A 15,623-nucleotide genomic window follows, 5' to 3' on the forward strand; every position below is an offset into this window, starting at 1 on the left:
CGCACTTTATTTGGTGGTTGGCACTATGGCCAATAAGACTTACTGGCCCTAACAAGACTAGGTGTAGGAAACAGTAGGATGTTAAGCGCCCGACAATTGGAGATCATCGAAAGAAAGCTTCCAACGACTCTCCTCCCAAGGGACGATGTCATCAAAAGGGTACACCTTGTGAGACGATTTAAAATAGTTCTGTGCAATAAAAGGGAATGGGAGGACTCAACTCTCAAGGAACTTATACGCAGAAGCCTACAACAATGGTACACAGACGGATCAAAGATAGCAGTTGGTATAGGCGCCGGGATAACGGGGCCATGCCTCAAGCTGTCTTTATCCATGGGTCAATTCCCCAGCATCTTCCAAGCTGAAGTTTATGCTATTATCAAATGTGCAGAGGTTAATAAGACAGGAAATACCATAATGAGCGCATAGCTATTATTAGCGATAGCCAAGCAGCTCTCCAGCCAATATTATCCTTCGAAGTGGACTCGGGACTGGCATAGGCAATCTGAACAGGATTTGTAACAACAAGAGCATAACCTTGATCTGGGTTCCAGGACATAAAGGCATACAAGGAAATGAACTTGCGGACCAACCGACAAGGAAAGTTGCGGCTACCAGCCCAATAGGGCCGGAGCCCTTCATCGCGGTTGCTCGTCACGTTCTTACAAGCCATTTACAGAAGAGGAAGTAGCAAGCAGGAATCGTCACTCCAAAGTGTTGCTCGGAGGATACAACCTGATAAGATTCAAACAGTTAATTGCGTTCCCCAGGAACAAACTGAGACAATTCTATACCGGCCACTGCAGACTACGGTGTCATCTGCATAAACTGTGAATCTACTCGTGTGATCTTTGCCTCTTCTAGGTGGCCGAGACACCAGAGCACTTACTCCTTGACTGCCCGGCGATCGCGAAGAAAAGGGGACAGACAATTAGGGCTATGTATCCACAAAGAGGTAGTATCGCATGAATTAGCCCTACAACACTGTTAAGGTTTCTTAACGTGCTGTGATAACTGGAGAGGGCACAATAGACCTTAGGTCGCGGTGCAATCCTTACTATATAATCTAATCTAATGTATAAATGATTGGTAAGAGAAAAATGAGAATATGTAAATATGTGCGTATGGTTTGGGACCCACCACATAAAAACGAATAACCAATGAATAGGAAGCAACAGCCTCGGATGAGACACCCCCCTTTTGATGACGACCACATCAAACGTATAAAGGACTATGATTTAAGGGCATGAACCTGGAATGTCCGGACCCTTAATTGGGAAGGTGCCTCTGCCCAGCTGGTTGATGTCCTCGTAAGAGTAAAGGGTGACATCACCGCAAATGAATAAAATTACAAGAAATGCGATGGACGGGACAAGAACGGAAGAAGGTGGGTCCTTGTGACATCTACTACAGCGGCCATATAACTAGATTCCAGCTACTTGGCTGTTCCCGAATCGAATCACTCGCAACCAGATCGATCATGTTGTGATAAATGGACAACATGTCTCCAGTGTTTTTGATGTGCGAACGCTTCGTGGTCCCAACATCGACTCCGACCACTATCTTGTAGCAGCTAAGATACGCACCCGTCTCTGTGTAGAAAAGCGCACACGTCAACAAACACAAAGAAGGTTCAACATCGAGAAGCTGCAATCACAACCGACAGCCGAACGATTTTCTACTCGACTTGCACTCCTGCTCTTTGAGAGCACTCATCAGCATCTCGGTATAAGGGAACTGTGGGATGGCATATCAAACCCCTTATGTACAGCTGTAACTGAAACCATTGGCTTTCGGAAAAGTAAAAAAAAAAACAGCTGGTATGATGAGGATTGTCGTCTCGCAGTGGAGAGAAAACACAACACGACCGCAACACGAGCGGGATCGGAAAGATACCGAGAGCTGAAGAGGGAAGCGAGGCGCATTTGTAGACAAAAAAGAAAGAGGCCGAAATGCGTGAGTATGAAGAGCTTGGCAAGCTGGACGACAGGGGTAATGCTCGAAAATTTTACGAAAAGATCCGGCGACTAACTGAAGGTTTTACGACCGGATCACACTCCTGTAGGACCCCAGAGGTGATCTAGTTGTTGATGACCAAAGTATAATGTGTTTGTGAAGGGAACACTTCTCCAGCCTGCTGAATGACAGTGAAAGTACAACACCAAGAGATGGCGAACCCGATTCCCCAATCGACGACGATGGAGCAGATGTTCCATTGCCCGACCGTGAAGATATTATAATAGCAATTACCCGCTTGAAGAACAATAAGGGGGCGGGGGCCGATGGATTGCCGGCCGAGCTATTCAAATACGGCGGCGAAGAGCTGATAAAGTGCATGCATTAGCTTCTTTGCGGAATATGGTCGGAAGAAAGCATGCTCGACGATTGGAATCTCAGTGTACTCTGCCCAATCCACAAAAAGGGAGACCACAATCTGGGCCAACTATTGTGGGATAAGCCTCCTTAACATCGCTTATAAGGTTCTATGGAGCGTACTGTGTGAAAGACTAAAGCCCCCTCAACAAACTGATTGGACCTTATCAGTGTGGCTTTAGACCTGGAAAATCAACAACTGACCAGATATTCACCATGCGCCAAATCTTGGAGAAGACCCGTGAAAAGAGGATCGACACACACCATCTCTTTGTCGATTTTAAAGCTGGCTTCGACAGCACGGAAAGGAGTTGCTTCTATGCCGCGATGTCTGAATTTGGTATCCCCGCAGAACTAATACGGCTGTGTAAGCTGACGTTGAGCAACACCAAAAGCTCCGTCAGGATCGGGAAAGACCTCTCCGATGCTGGAAAAAATAGTTCAAGCCGCAGAGCTAAACAGAGAAGGTAACATTTTTTATAAGAGTGTTCAGCTACTGGCGTACGCCGATGACATCGATATCATTAGAAATAACACCCGCGCCGTTAGTTCTGCTTTTTCCCGCCTGGATAAGGAAGCGAAGCGAATGAGTCTGGTGGTGAACGAGGACAAGACGAAATATCTCCTGTCATCAAACAAACAGTCAGCGCATTCGCGTCTTGGCTACCGCATCACTGTTGACAGTCACAACTTTGACGTTGTAGATAGTTTCGTATACCTGGGCACCAGCATCATTACTGATAATAATGTCAGCTTTGAAATCCAACGCAAAATCATTCTTACCAACAGGTGCTACTATGGACTGAGTAGGCAATTGAAAAGTAAAGTCCTCTCTCGATGAACAAAAACAAAACTCTACAAGTCCCTCATCATTCCCGTCCCACTTTATGGTGCAGAAGTGTGAACGGCGTCAACATCCGATGAGATGGCACTAGGAGTTTTCGAGAGAATGGTTTTTTCGAGATAATGATTTATGGTCCCTTAAACATTGGCAACGGCGAATGCCGCAGAAGATGGAATGATGAGCTGTATGTGTTGTTCGACGACATTGACATAGTCCAGCGAATAAAAAGACAGCAGATACGTTGGCTGGGTCATGTTATTTGAATGGACGAAAGTGCCCCAGCTCTGAAAGTTTTCGATGCAGTACCCGCTGGTGGAAGCCGGGGAAGAGGGAGACCTCCAGTCCGATGGAAGGACCAGGTGGAGAAGGACCTGTCTTCACTGGGTATTACCAATTGTCGACAAACTGCCAGAAGGAGGAATGCGTGGCGCGCTGTTGTGGACTCGGCTATAATGGCGTAAGCGGTGTCTAGTCAAGAAGAAGAGATGTAAAAATGTAATTCGTTATATGCAGGTAAATTTCGTCTGCAGTTATGTGCGAATAAGTAGGTAGATTAATGTATGCATAAAGGATGGGATCATGTGTAGAAGTTCACGCAAGTGAGGAAAGTTTTTGATTGTCACTCACTTGGGAGTGGCCAGAAACGATTCTTCTCCACATGGTTCAAGCAGCTCACGACTTCCGGTTTTAGACCAAGTATCCTCTGGGTAGCCAACAGACATCCGTTTGAAGGCGAGCTAAAGTGAGAAGGCGAAGCCCGCTTATGCGGTTGTGCGTAGGGTTTGGGACCCACCACATAAAAACACCCCCCAATGAAAAATCTACGAAAGCCTCGGATGAGACACCCCCCTTTTGATGACGACCCCTGCAAACGTTTTAAGGATAATGATATAAGGGCATGCACCTGGAATGTCCGGACCCTTAATTGGGAAGGTGCCTCTGCCCAGCTGGTTGATGTCCTCATACGACTTAAGGCTGACATCACCGCCATCCAAGAAGTGCGATGGACGGGACAAGAACGGAAGAAGGTGGGTCCTTGTGACATCTACTACAGCGGCCATATAAAGGAGCGCAAATTTGGTGTTGGACTTGTGGTGGGAGAGAGACTCCGTCGCAGAGTCCTGGCATTCACCCCGGTGGATGAACGTCTAGCCATAATCCGCATCAAAGCGAGGTTCTTCAACATATCGCTGATTTGCGCCCACGCCCCAACGGAAGAGAAGGACGATGTGACCAAAGATGCTTTCTATGAGCGCCTAGAACGCACCTATGAGCGCTGCCCCCGCCACGATGTAAAAGTCGTGCTTGGTGATTTTAACGCCAGTGTGGGTAAAGAAGGTGTCTTTGGCACAACAGTCGGAAAATTCAGCCTCCATGACGAAACATCGCCAAACGGCCTGAGGCTGATCGACTTCGCTGGGGCCCGAAATATGGTCGTCTGTAGTACCAGATTCCAGCATAAGAAAATACATCAAGCTACTTGGCTGTCTCCTGATCGAAACACGCGGAACCAAATCGATCACGTTGTGATAGACGGAAGACATGTCTCCTGTGTTTTAGACGTGCGTACGCTCCGAGGACCAAATATAGACTCGGACCATTATCTGGTCGCAGCGAAGATACGCACCCGCCTCTGTGCAGCAAAGAATGCCCGTCAACAAACACAAGGAAGGTTCGACGTCGAAAAGCTGCAATCGCAACAGACAGCCACGAAATACTCTACTCGACTTGCACTCCTGCTCTCTGAGGGCACTCATCAGCATCTCGGTATAAGGGAACTGTGGAACGGCATCTCAAACTCACTGCGTACCGCTGCAGCCGAAACAATTGGTTTTCGGCAACGACAAAAAACAAGCTGGTACGATGAGGAGTGCCGTCTCGCAGCGGAGAGAAAACAGACTGCCTACCTCGCAACATTGCAAACGACCACAACACGTGCGGGATGGGATAGATACCGAGAGCTGAAGAGGGAAGCGAGACGCATTTGCAGACAAAAAAAGAAAGAGGCCGAAATGCGTGAGTACGAAGAGCTTGAGAAGCTGGCAGACAGAGGGAATGCTCGAAAATTTTATGAAAAAATGAAGCGACTTAACGAAGGTTTCAAGACCGGAGCATCCCCATGTAGAGACCAAGGTGGTAATCTGGTAACCGATGTCCAGGGCATACTGGGATTATGGAGGGAACACTTCTCCGACCTGCTGAATGGCAGTGAGAGTACAACAACAGGAGATGGCGAACCCGATCCCCCAATCGATGACGATGGAACAGATGTTCCATTACCCGACCATGAAGAAATTCGAATAGCAATTACCCGCTTGAAGAACAACAAAGCAGCGGGGGCCGATAGATTACCGGCAGAACTATTCAAATACGGCGGCGAAGAACTGATAAGGTGCATGCATCAGCTTCTTTGCATTCGCGTCTTGGCTCCCACGTCACTGTTGACAGTCATAACTTCGAGGTCGTAGATAATTTCGTATACCTGGGAACCAGCATCAACAACACGAACAATGTCAGCCTCGAAATCCAGCGCAGAATAACTCTTGCCAACAGGTGCTACTTTGGACTGAGTAGGCAATTGAACAGTAAAGTCCTCTCTCGACGAACCAAAATCAAGCTCTACAAGTCGCTTATCATTCCCGTCCTGCTTTACGGTGCAGAAGCTTGGACGATGTCAACATCAGATGAGACGACACTAGGAGTTTTCGAGAGGAAAATTTTGCGCAAGATTTATGGTCCTCAGAACATTGGCAACGGCGAATACCGCAGACGATGGAACGATGAGCTGTACGAGTTATACGACGACATTGACATAGTTCAGCGAATAAAAAGACAGCGGCTACGCTGGCTAGGTCATGTTGTCCGAATGGACGAAAACACTCCAGCCCTGAAAGTGTTCGATGCAGTACCCGCCGGAGGAAGCCGAGGAAGGGGAAGGCCTCCACTCCGTTGGAGGGACCAGGTGGAGAGCGACCTGGTTACACTTGGGATCTCCAACTGGCGCCGAACTGCGAAGGAGAGAGACAGGTGGCGCACTATCGTCGATTCGGCTGTAACCGGCTAAACGGTTGCAACGCCAATCACATACATACATATATAAATACTTTGTAACTAGCTTGTTACACCAATATAAATGTGTATGTAGTAATTAAGCGAGTATGTATATATGTATGTTTGTACGCTAGTGTGCTTTGGTTTATTTTCTTTTTGTATGAATTTTGTTATTTGCCTTTGCTCACTTTTGATGCAATCCTGCTTGTGTTTTAAGAAACAGAAGGGGTATTGCGCCAGAAATTTGCAAATAAATACATGATTTTTTATGTGTGTGCGTTTTTACACGAAGTTGGGCATATGTAGGCTATCAACACTTTGTCAATATATACATATATGCAAAACTATATATTTTGAAATTTAGTATATAAAACTGTTTATTTTCCTTAATATCGGTACTTGAATTTAACCGTATATTTAATCTTTTTTTGCTGCTTAAACGGATTTCAAATTACTGGTTTTATGTGATATAAAGCCGTATAAACATACATATATACGAGGGCTGTTATATATATTTCTGGCTTAGGCAACACTAAGTGTTGCCTGGTGCAATCTGACATTTCTATTGGAAAGTTTGACATTTTTTAGCATAACATCGCTCAGAACGTTTTGTCATTTAATCGTGAGCTGTTTTATTTATTTTCGTGCGATCATTTTTCACAACTTTCGACGTGGATTATCGCGACAAGAGTGCATCGATGAACTAAAATCTTTGTATGGCTATGAAGCACCATCCTATAGCAATGTGAAAAACTGGTACAACGAATTCAATCGTGGCCGACGCTCGCTCAAAGACGAATACCGTGAAGGTCGTCCAAAAACAGCCGTTGTGCCAGAAAACATCGATGCCGTACGTGAACTGATAATGCAAGACCGTCATGTAACACACCTTGAGATAGAGGCATGCCTATGGATTTCTCCCACCAGCATACATTCGATATCGCATGAACACCTGGCCGTAAAAAAGGTTTGTTTTCGTTGGATCCCGCACAATTTGACAATCGCTCAAAAAAAGTGCTTCGAAAATTGGTTTGAGCGCATGTAAAAGTGTATAAATCTTGATGGAGAATATTTTGAAAAACAATAAAACCATTTTCGTTGATAAATATTCCTACTTTCATTATTAGGCCAGAAATATATATAGCAGCCCTCGTACATGAAAATTTAAGGCCAAAAATGAAATGGATGCACTCACTTTGAATTTCCTTAAGGGGTTTTCGTTAAGTGTATAAATAAGTCCATGTGGGAGTTTGTTTGGGATGTGGCGAAGTTGTTGCTAATTTCCTCTTCTGATGATCCAATGAGTTGAGTTGATTTTTCGTTTTTTGTGGTAATTATTTTATTTGTATTAGATTTCGCGCGGATGTCTGTCCGTCCGTCTGTCCGTGCGAACGATAACTTGAGTACAAATTAAGATATCTTAATGAAACTTGGAACTCATATTCCTTAGCCCCATTGAGGAGGTTGGTAAAATCAGACCATTGGCACGCCCACAAAATGGCGAAAACCGAAAACCTGTAAAGTGTCATAACTAAGCCATAGATAAAGTTGGTATAGAGGATCGCATTTGGGAGGGGCACATTTAGATGTAATTTTTTTTAAGTGAGCGTGACCCCGCCCCAAAAAGGTTTTTTGTATATATCTTGCAAGCCAAAAAAATGTATAAACCAAACTTTCTGCAGTTGTTTCTTTTAGCCATTTTCTTTTACAGTCGTAAAATGAAAGAAATGGGATAATAACCACGCCCACCTTCCATTAGGGATAAGCGATATTTCACTACCGGTGATTTTTTCACTGTGATTGAAAAATCTAATATAGCAACTGTGATCAATTTTTGTAAATATCAGTGATTTACAATCGCAATTGCAGTTCAGTAATTTGAGTTCTATCACAGTAGCTATAGAGAAGTTCAGTGCTTTTGTTCGGGCACAATACATATAGGAGTTCAGTAATTCTAATTCGATCACTGTAGCAATAGGAGTTTGAAAAGTAACAATCACTGTGCAGTACCAATATCAGTTCGAAAGTAGTAATCACTGTTCAATAACAATATCAGTTCGAAAGTAGCAATCACTGTTCAGTGATCACAGCAGCAAATTTAGTTGCGATTCCGATAATTTTGGGTACGGTGATTACAAAAGCAGTTAAATGTACCCAAAATTTATTAATTATTTAATTCAGATTACAAAAGCAGGTAAAATTGGATATTGTTAAAATTAATAAAAATGTAAATATAAAAAAATTAAAAAAAAAAATGCGGGGTACAAATTCTCATAAATTAGTTTTTTTTTGTTGTGATCGCAATAGCAATATAAAATCACAGTGATTTAAAAATAGCAATCACTGAAATCACAGTGATTCAAAAATAGTAATATCGCTCATCACTACCTTCCATACAAAGGTTATGTTAAAAATGACTAAAAGTGCGTTAACTCACAAACGAATAACATCAGAAACACTAAATTTTTCATAAGAAATGGCAGATGGAAGCTGCACTCAGATATTTTTATAAAATGGTAAATGGCAGTGGAGTCGCCCACTTATGGGCCAGAAACCATATCTCAGGAACTATTCGACCGATTTCAATGAAATTCGGTATTAACACTTTCTTGACACCCTGATGACACGGATGGAATATAGGCGAAATCGGTAAACAACCACGCCTACTTCCCATATAACTCTATTTTGAATTCAAACTGATTCGTTCACTTTATAATATATACATTAGGAACCAATGAAGATAGCGGAATAAAACTTGTGGAAAAATTATCAAAATCGGGTGCTATTAGTTTTCCGGGATTGTGTGCTAGTGTGATATGTATTTATATAAACTATGTTGGTTGAGCGTATGGGATTGAGGCTCATTTAGCCTTAGAAAGACATTATCGATAATAGAACAAATGTATATTCTAAAATATTAAATAACATAACAATATTTACAAAAAATATTATTTGTCATAATAAGTGATTTTAATTTAAAAAAATATATTTAATTAACACCGTTTTGTGGAAATGAAAAATTATCAGAACTAATATTCAGTTCTTTTCAGAACAAAATCCATCTTATTTTAATTTTTCCAGTAAATAATATATTATACTATTTAACTATCGGAACAGCGTAGCGACTCGATTATTTCTTATGATTTTTCAATTACATTTTTATAGCTATTAAGCAAATAATTTAGAACAGTGTACCAAAGCAGTTTAATCTAGATCTCAACTTTCTGGAAATAGTTCCCAGGAGAGGGTATCAAAAAGGACTTGGTGGTGGAGAATCGCAATCTGAAACTAAAAATCGAGTACGGAGCGTGTGTAGCGGCTTGAAGAAAATATTAGAAATATACAAGCTCGCACTATGGAGTCGGAACTCCGAGCATTGTCAACGCCTTCATAATCTGAGAGAGCTTGATAAGGACCTCGAGGCACTTAACCGGGATTTATTTAATTAAGTTGCTTTCCCACTTAAGTGTCTTAAAATTCTTTCATGTTAAAAGTGTAAAAATAATTTTAGCATACAAATATGTCAACCAACAAATTTACGACGAAATATTAATAATATTTCAAGATTAGCACTCTTTATAGTTATGTACAACTGATAAAAAATTTTGCAGACCAAAACCTTCAATCTACCAACCAAACTACCAATTTTGGTCCGTTCGGAGTCTGTTCGAGTGGGAAATCGGCTGTCGGTGTGATTGCAGCTTCTCGATGTCGAACCTTCCTTGTGCTTGTTGACACTCGGACAGTCGGTGCCCACAACCCCCCTTGAACGCCTCAACCTGACCGCGAAGATGGGCATTCTCGGTTACTACCGTCATCAGGAGTGCCTCATACCTCGAGGCAAGCTCCATCAGTCCCTTCGCAGTCGTAACCTCAAAGTTTTTGTCACCAAAAACAACTCCACTGAGCTCAGCTGTTACCGCCTTCATAGCAGCAACGTAGCTGACAGCACCTCCCCCAACAAAAATCTCCTCTTTCCCACCCTCCTTAACAGCGCTTACAGGACACTCTTTAGCAGAAGTTCCCTTCACACGCTTCTTCGCCTTAGTCCTCGCTACACCTCCACGCTTACTGACAACAGGGTTGACAACCAATTCTTCAGTGGTGTCACCCATATCACCGCAACTACTCACATCCCCTAACATCACCAACGATGGCGAACCTATCCTTACCTTCCTACGCGGCGGTGACCCAACCGAAGGTCCAGTACCCTCATCAGCCGACGAGGTCTCCACTGCTAACGCAAGCTCTTTCTCCTCATTCCCAGCAGGGTGTTTAGCCCTTCTCCTCCGTGAGGGAAGCATTTCTACTTCCGGCCTCTCACCAGGCAGGCTGATCCGCCGGCAAAACACTGGCACAGAAGCCACTCGACCAAACAAGACTTGGAACAGCTGCTCTCAAGACACGTGTGACTGAACGCACTGAAGGAACTAACTATAAAAGTAGAATCGCCCAGTAGCTGCTACCACCTAAGCAGTCGATTATTGCGATATCGCAAGGGCACAACCCACAACTCCAGCCAATGGTCTGGAACTGGTCACCCAATAAACCGCCGGACAGAACAAAGTCCCCGTAACGGCTCCAAGCCAACCGATGTGGAGCTGAACCGAATCGCACTGTATGTCTAAGGTTAACAGCTACGACCGCAGTCTAAACAAAAATCAGCACCTTTAACACTCGGACAGACACCGCTACCCTTTGAGCAAAACCTGCCCAATCCCCCCGGAAACAAGTGGCAACTCAGTTGACACTCAACCAAACCAAAAAGCAGAAAAACAACAACCACAGAAACACTGAGACTCTTTAAGAGTCAGCACCCACGCTAACAATGTGGGTAAACCACGTAAGCTCCAAAATACACTACCTAACAAGCGCCTACACACAAAAACACCTGTGCTCAAAAACACCTGTTTTTTTTTTTTTTTTGTTTCCGAAGGGGGAATCTTCAAAAGATACTGGTAATGTATGTTACCAGTATGCACGATTCATACTGTCCGCTAAAGATACACCTCATTCGGGACCACGCGCAACTATGTTGGACTTGCGAAACAGTATGCCTGCGTACTAAACCCTGAACTCCGGCTCCTATAGCTTTTAATTGGACCTGCGGGACCGCCGTTAGGCACTACTTCGCAGGACCAAGCTGGGCCACTATGCCACTTCAGATACTCCCCGCAGGTTTATTCATTTTGTATTACACTTCTGCGCTGTCGTTCTTTAACCCTAAGTTCTTGGAGCGCTATAGCAGTCCACTCCTTCATTTTGGCCCACACCAGCTGCGATTGCAACATGTGACTCACTATGTTATCAGGCGTCATTTCTTCATTAATTATCTGCTCTACCGAGGTTCTCTCCTTTACATATCTCGAGCAGGAGAAAAATATATGTTCTGCATTTTCTTCTGCACTTCTGCAGAAGGAACATTCAATATTGTCATCGTGGCCGAACCTGTGGAGGTACTGCCTGAAACAGCCATGGCCAGATAGCCTCTCAATCCAGGTTGATACGTTCTTAATGAGTCTATAGGTCCATCTTCCTTTTTCTGCCGCATCCCATTGCACTTGCCACTCGTTAAGACTCACTTGTCTCTCCTCATTGCGCTCATCGTCCGTTAGGCGCCTATTCACACGTTTTGTCTTTTGATAGACTCTGCTAAGCTCCGAAGCCATTATATCCGGTGGCATAAGGCCAGCTATGATACCAACAGCTTCATGTGACACCGTTCTAAACGCGCAGGCAACTCTAATGACGCTTAGTCTGGAAACTGTCTTTGCCTTGTTGGCACATGTTTTTTGATGTAAAGCCATCCCCCATATAGGCGCCGCGTACATCAGTACTGACTGGCTAACTTTAGCTAGTAGAGTTCTCCTACTATGGCTGGGTCCGCCAATGTTGGCCATGATTCTCGATAGGGCCGCTGTCACCCTAGCTGCTTTGCCACATGCTTTCTCGATGTGTGCCTTAAAATTCAGCCTCGCATCGATCATAACGCCGAGATACCTCAGTGCATTTTGTGTTACAACGTTGTACCCATCAATATTTAGGGTGACGGTTTCCAGTTTTTTCCTGCTCGTGATAAGAACAGCTTCAGTTTTTTCCCCAGCAACCTGTAGTTTAGTTCTGGTGAGCCAATCTTTGATTTTTGCAGTGGTCTCATTGCAAACGCTTTGAATGTGAAAAAGTTCCTTCGCAACGATCGTCACGGCGATGTCGTCCGCATAGCCAATTATTTGGGCGCCTTTTGGTAGGGGTAGGCGTAACACACCATCATACAACACATTCCATAATAACGGACCCAATACGGAGCCTTGCGGTACTCCACCTGTCACCACGTACTTTTTTGGACCTACATCGGTATCGTACAATAGCAGCCTATCAGACAGATAACTACTAATTATTCGCAGTAGATACCTCGGTGTATTTCTCGCCTCCAATGCGCTTATAATGTTCGGCCAGTATGCCGAATTTTAGCATTTTTTACGTCAAGTGTGACAACCGCACAATATTCTTTCTCACCGAACATCCATCTGGTGCCCGATATGGCTTTGGCCGCAATATCAGTCACTTTCCCTACAGCCAAAGCCTTCTGAAGCCAAATTGGTTATCAGATAGACCAGATGGCTCATCTTCTAGGTGTCGTTGCAGACGTGCACAGATCAACCTCTCCAGTATTTTACCCATGATGTCGATCATGCAAAGTGTTCAATACGCACTCGGCTCACCTGCCAGTTTATTCGGCTTCAGTAGTAGGACTAAGCGCTGTTTTTTCCACACTTTTGGAAAAACTCCTTCGTTTAAGCACCGAGTATAAAGCTCGGTGAACACTCTTTTGTTTTGATTGATGGCGATTTTCAAAAATACCTGTGCTCAAAAACAACTGTGCACAAAAACACCTGTGCTCAAAAAACAACAAACGAAAACAAATTACGTCACACAAAAAACACGTGCTCTAACAAATTTTCTTTTCACAAAAACAAATTGAAAATTTCAAAAAAATACACTCAACTACACGTATATAAACAAACACCTGCCGCAATGTAAAAATTTTCAAAAGCCAGCTATGATATGCACACACAAACCAACAAATGAGAAAATATACATACAATCGTATATATATTCAAACACCTGCAGTAATGTAAAAATATACAAAGCCAACTACAGAAAAAGTATACACGTACTGACAAACTTTATTTACACACTCAACCGAACATATATTGAAAATTGAATATTTTAATGAAAATACACACATATATACACACACGTATAAATGAATATACAAATGCGTAAATATGTATGCAAAAGCGCTAAAAAACTACGACAAAAACACAAACTAACGTACAAATACACTGATGAATGTACTTACATCCAATACTGAGGGCTCCCACACAAAATCACTAATTATCTAACTATTACAAGACACACAAAACGCACAGAAAACGTAAACACGTGTGAACACTACGAAACACTACAATCGAATGAGTAGATAGGGACATCTAAAGCCAATATTAACGTGAGTACCTGCCGACGACGGCCTTACCTCACGGTGCCCCAAAGGTCAGCGGATCAAATCAATGCGATGATCAGCGCCCCGAAATGCAATGCATTATTCGGTACCAATTGGCGTGTGGAATGGACACACTAACCACCTTGGTGGGGTTCGAGGCCTATCTAAGACCTCTGCCGTACTTTGGGTCCGGCACCCGGTTGCAATGCAACTCCACATTGAGTGACAAATATCACTCTCCCCGCATTCGGGTATTAAACCACAACCACTACGATACTCCCCGAGGGGCCAGTCCGCACGAGTAGGTTGGAGCGAACTCCAAGGGTACCAGAAATAAGTCTCCGGTCAGACCTCGTAGCCAAAAAACTACTACCAGTTGAGCTTCCATCCTGCTGTGGACCGGTGACCAGGGGTTGGACCCCATTCTCTCATCCAATACACACACAATACACACACCATTCACACAAAGAAACTATCCTTAGTTTCCAGCTAATTGTCTTCGCCGCTTAAACACCTCACGCGCAAACACACCAAATAATTCTTATCGTTCGGCATCCCAACTAGTGGAGATCACACCACTGACATCTAACCGTCCATCAGTCCAACTAATCCCCATACCCCCAAGGTCCCTAATGTCCGAGTACATCGGGCATTCAGCAATAACATGCACCCAATCCTCAACACGCGCGCCACACATACATTCCATTCCATCAGAGAGGTGCCTCTGATGCAAAAAAGCATTCAAAGGCCCATGCCCCGTAAACAGGAAACCCAGACTCAGACAGAATCTGAAATCTGGGTTTTCCCCAACAAACCCAACATCTTGAATGTACTCATAAGTCACACGACCGTTAGGACTATTATCCCAACGGTCTTGCCACCTATTTCTAACCCAGTCATCTAGAAGCCTCTTGCTTCCTAGATATCCCAACCTCTCCATATCATCGTCAGAAATCCATTCATTCCGCAGCAATAACACACTCAAACCCCTCCTCAACCTGAAAGAAACAGCGCGCTGTAAAACAATCAGGTCAATAAGAGGCACACCCAATAACACCCGCAACGCATCCGTAGAAACGGTGCGACATACAGGCAAACAGGCAAGTATCATGCAACGCTGTATGGAGAGAAGTTTTCGACGACCCGAAACCATCGTAGCCAACTTCCACCATATAGCAGATCCATAAGTGGCACAGGCCACAAATAAACCTCGATATATGGAGCGAACAGCACGACGCCCGAGACCCCAATCACTCCGTAAAACACGCCTGACACTACCAACAATCGCCTGCAGCCGCCGCTTCATATTCACTAAGTGTGGAGTAAAACACATTCTTTCACTCATGGTCAACCACAGATATTTGACTTGCGTCACATATCTGATGCTGACCCCATTCACACGGCCAATCGGTGGACGCTGCGGCGACAGTCTACCCTTTAAGAGCATTGTCACCGTTTTATCCATCGATATGTCAACCCCCACACCCACACCCCAATTATGAGCAATCTCTAACAATTGCCCTCCTACCCTTTCAATCTCAGACCTCGAACGACTTTCGACCAAAAGAAGTAGGTCATCCGCATACGCACAACACCTACAGACTGGTTCGAGCTGCCCAAGCAATGAGTCCATCATGAGGTTCCAAATGTATGGACCACAGATGGACCCCTGCGGGCAGCCACGAACCACTCCGATCTCCACACTCCCATTCATACTAACGATAGAGGCTTTTCTCTCCGAAAAGAAGCTCCGCCAGAGACTAATTTCCGAACAGTTAAGTTCCTCTAGCAGTTGAATCACTCGATCCCAGATTAGGTAATCAAACGCCCCCTTCAAACGCCGTCCTTTCC

At 44.1% G+C, this 15,623-nt stretch overlaps 1 protein-coding gene across 1 annotated transcript in view; it reads right to left on the reverse strand.

The window, feature by feature from the left end:
• Window positions 1-12,168, reverse strand: part of LOC128923507 (uncharacterized) — a 16,738-nt gene extending 4,570 nt beyond the window's left edge. Inside the window, exon 1 of the mRNA XM_054235766.1 lies at window positions 11,851-12,168. Within this exon, the coding sequence (XP_054091741.1) occupies window positions 11,851-12,168 (318 nt within the window). The remainder of the gene's footprint in view (window positions 1-11,850) is intronic.
• Between the last annotated feature and the right edge of the window lie 3,455 nt (window positions 12,169-15,623).

Source organism: Zeugodacus cucurbitae, chromosome Y (genome assembly GCF_028554725.1).
Source record: "Zeugodacus cucurbitae isolate PBARC_wt_2022May chromosome Y, idZeuCucr1.2, whole genome shotgun sequence".
In the NCBI taxonomy this organism is placed as follows: Eukaryota; Metazoa; Arthropoda; class Insecta; order Diptera; family Tephritidae; genus Zeugodacus; species Zeugodacus cucurbitae.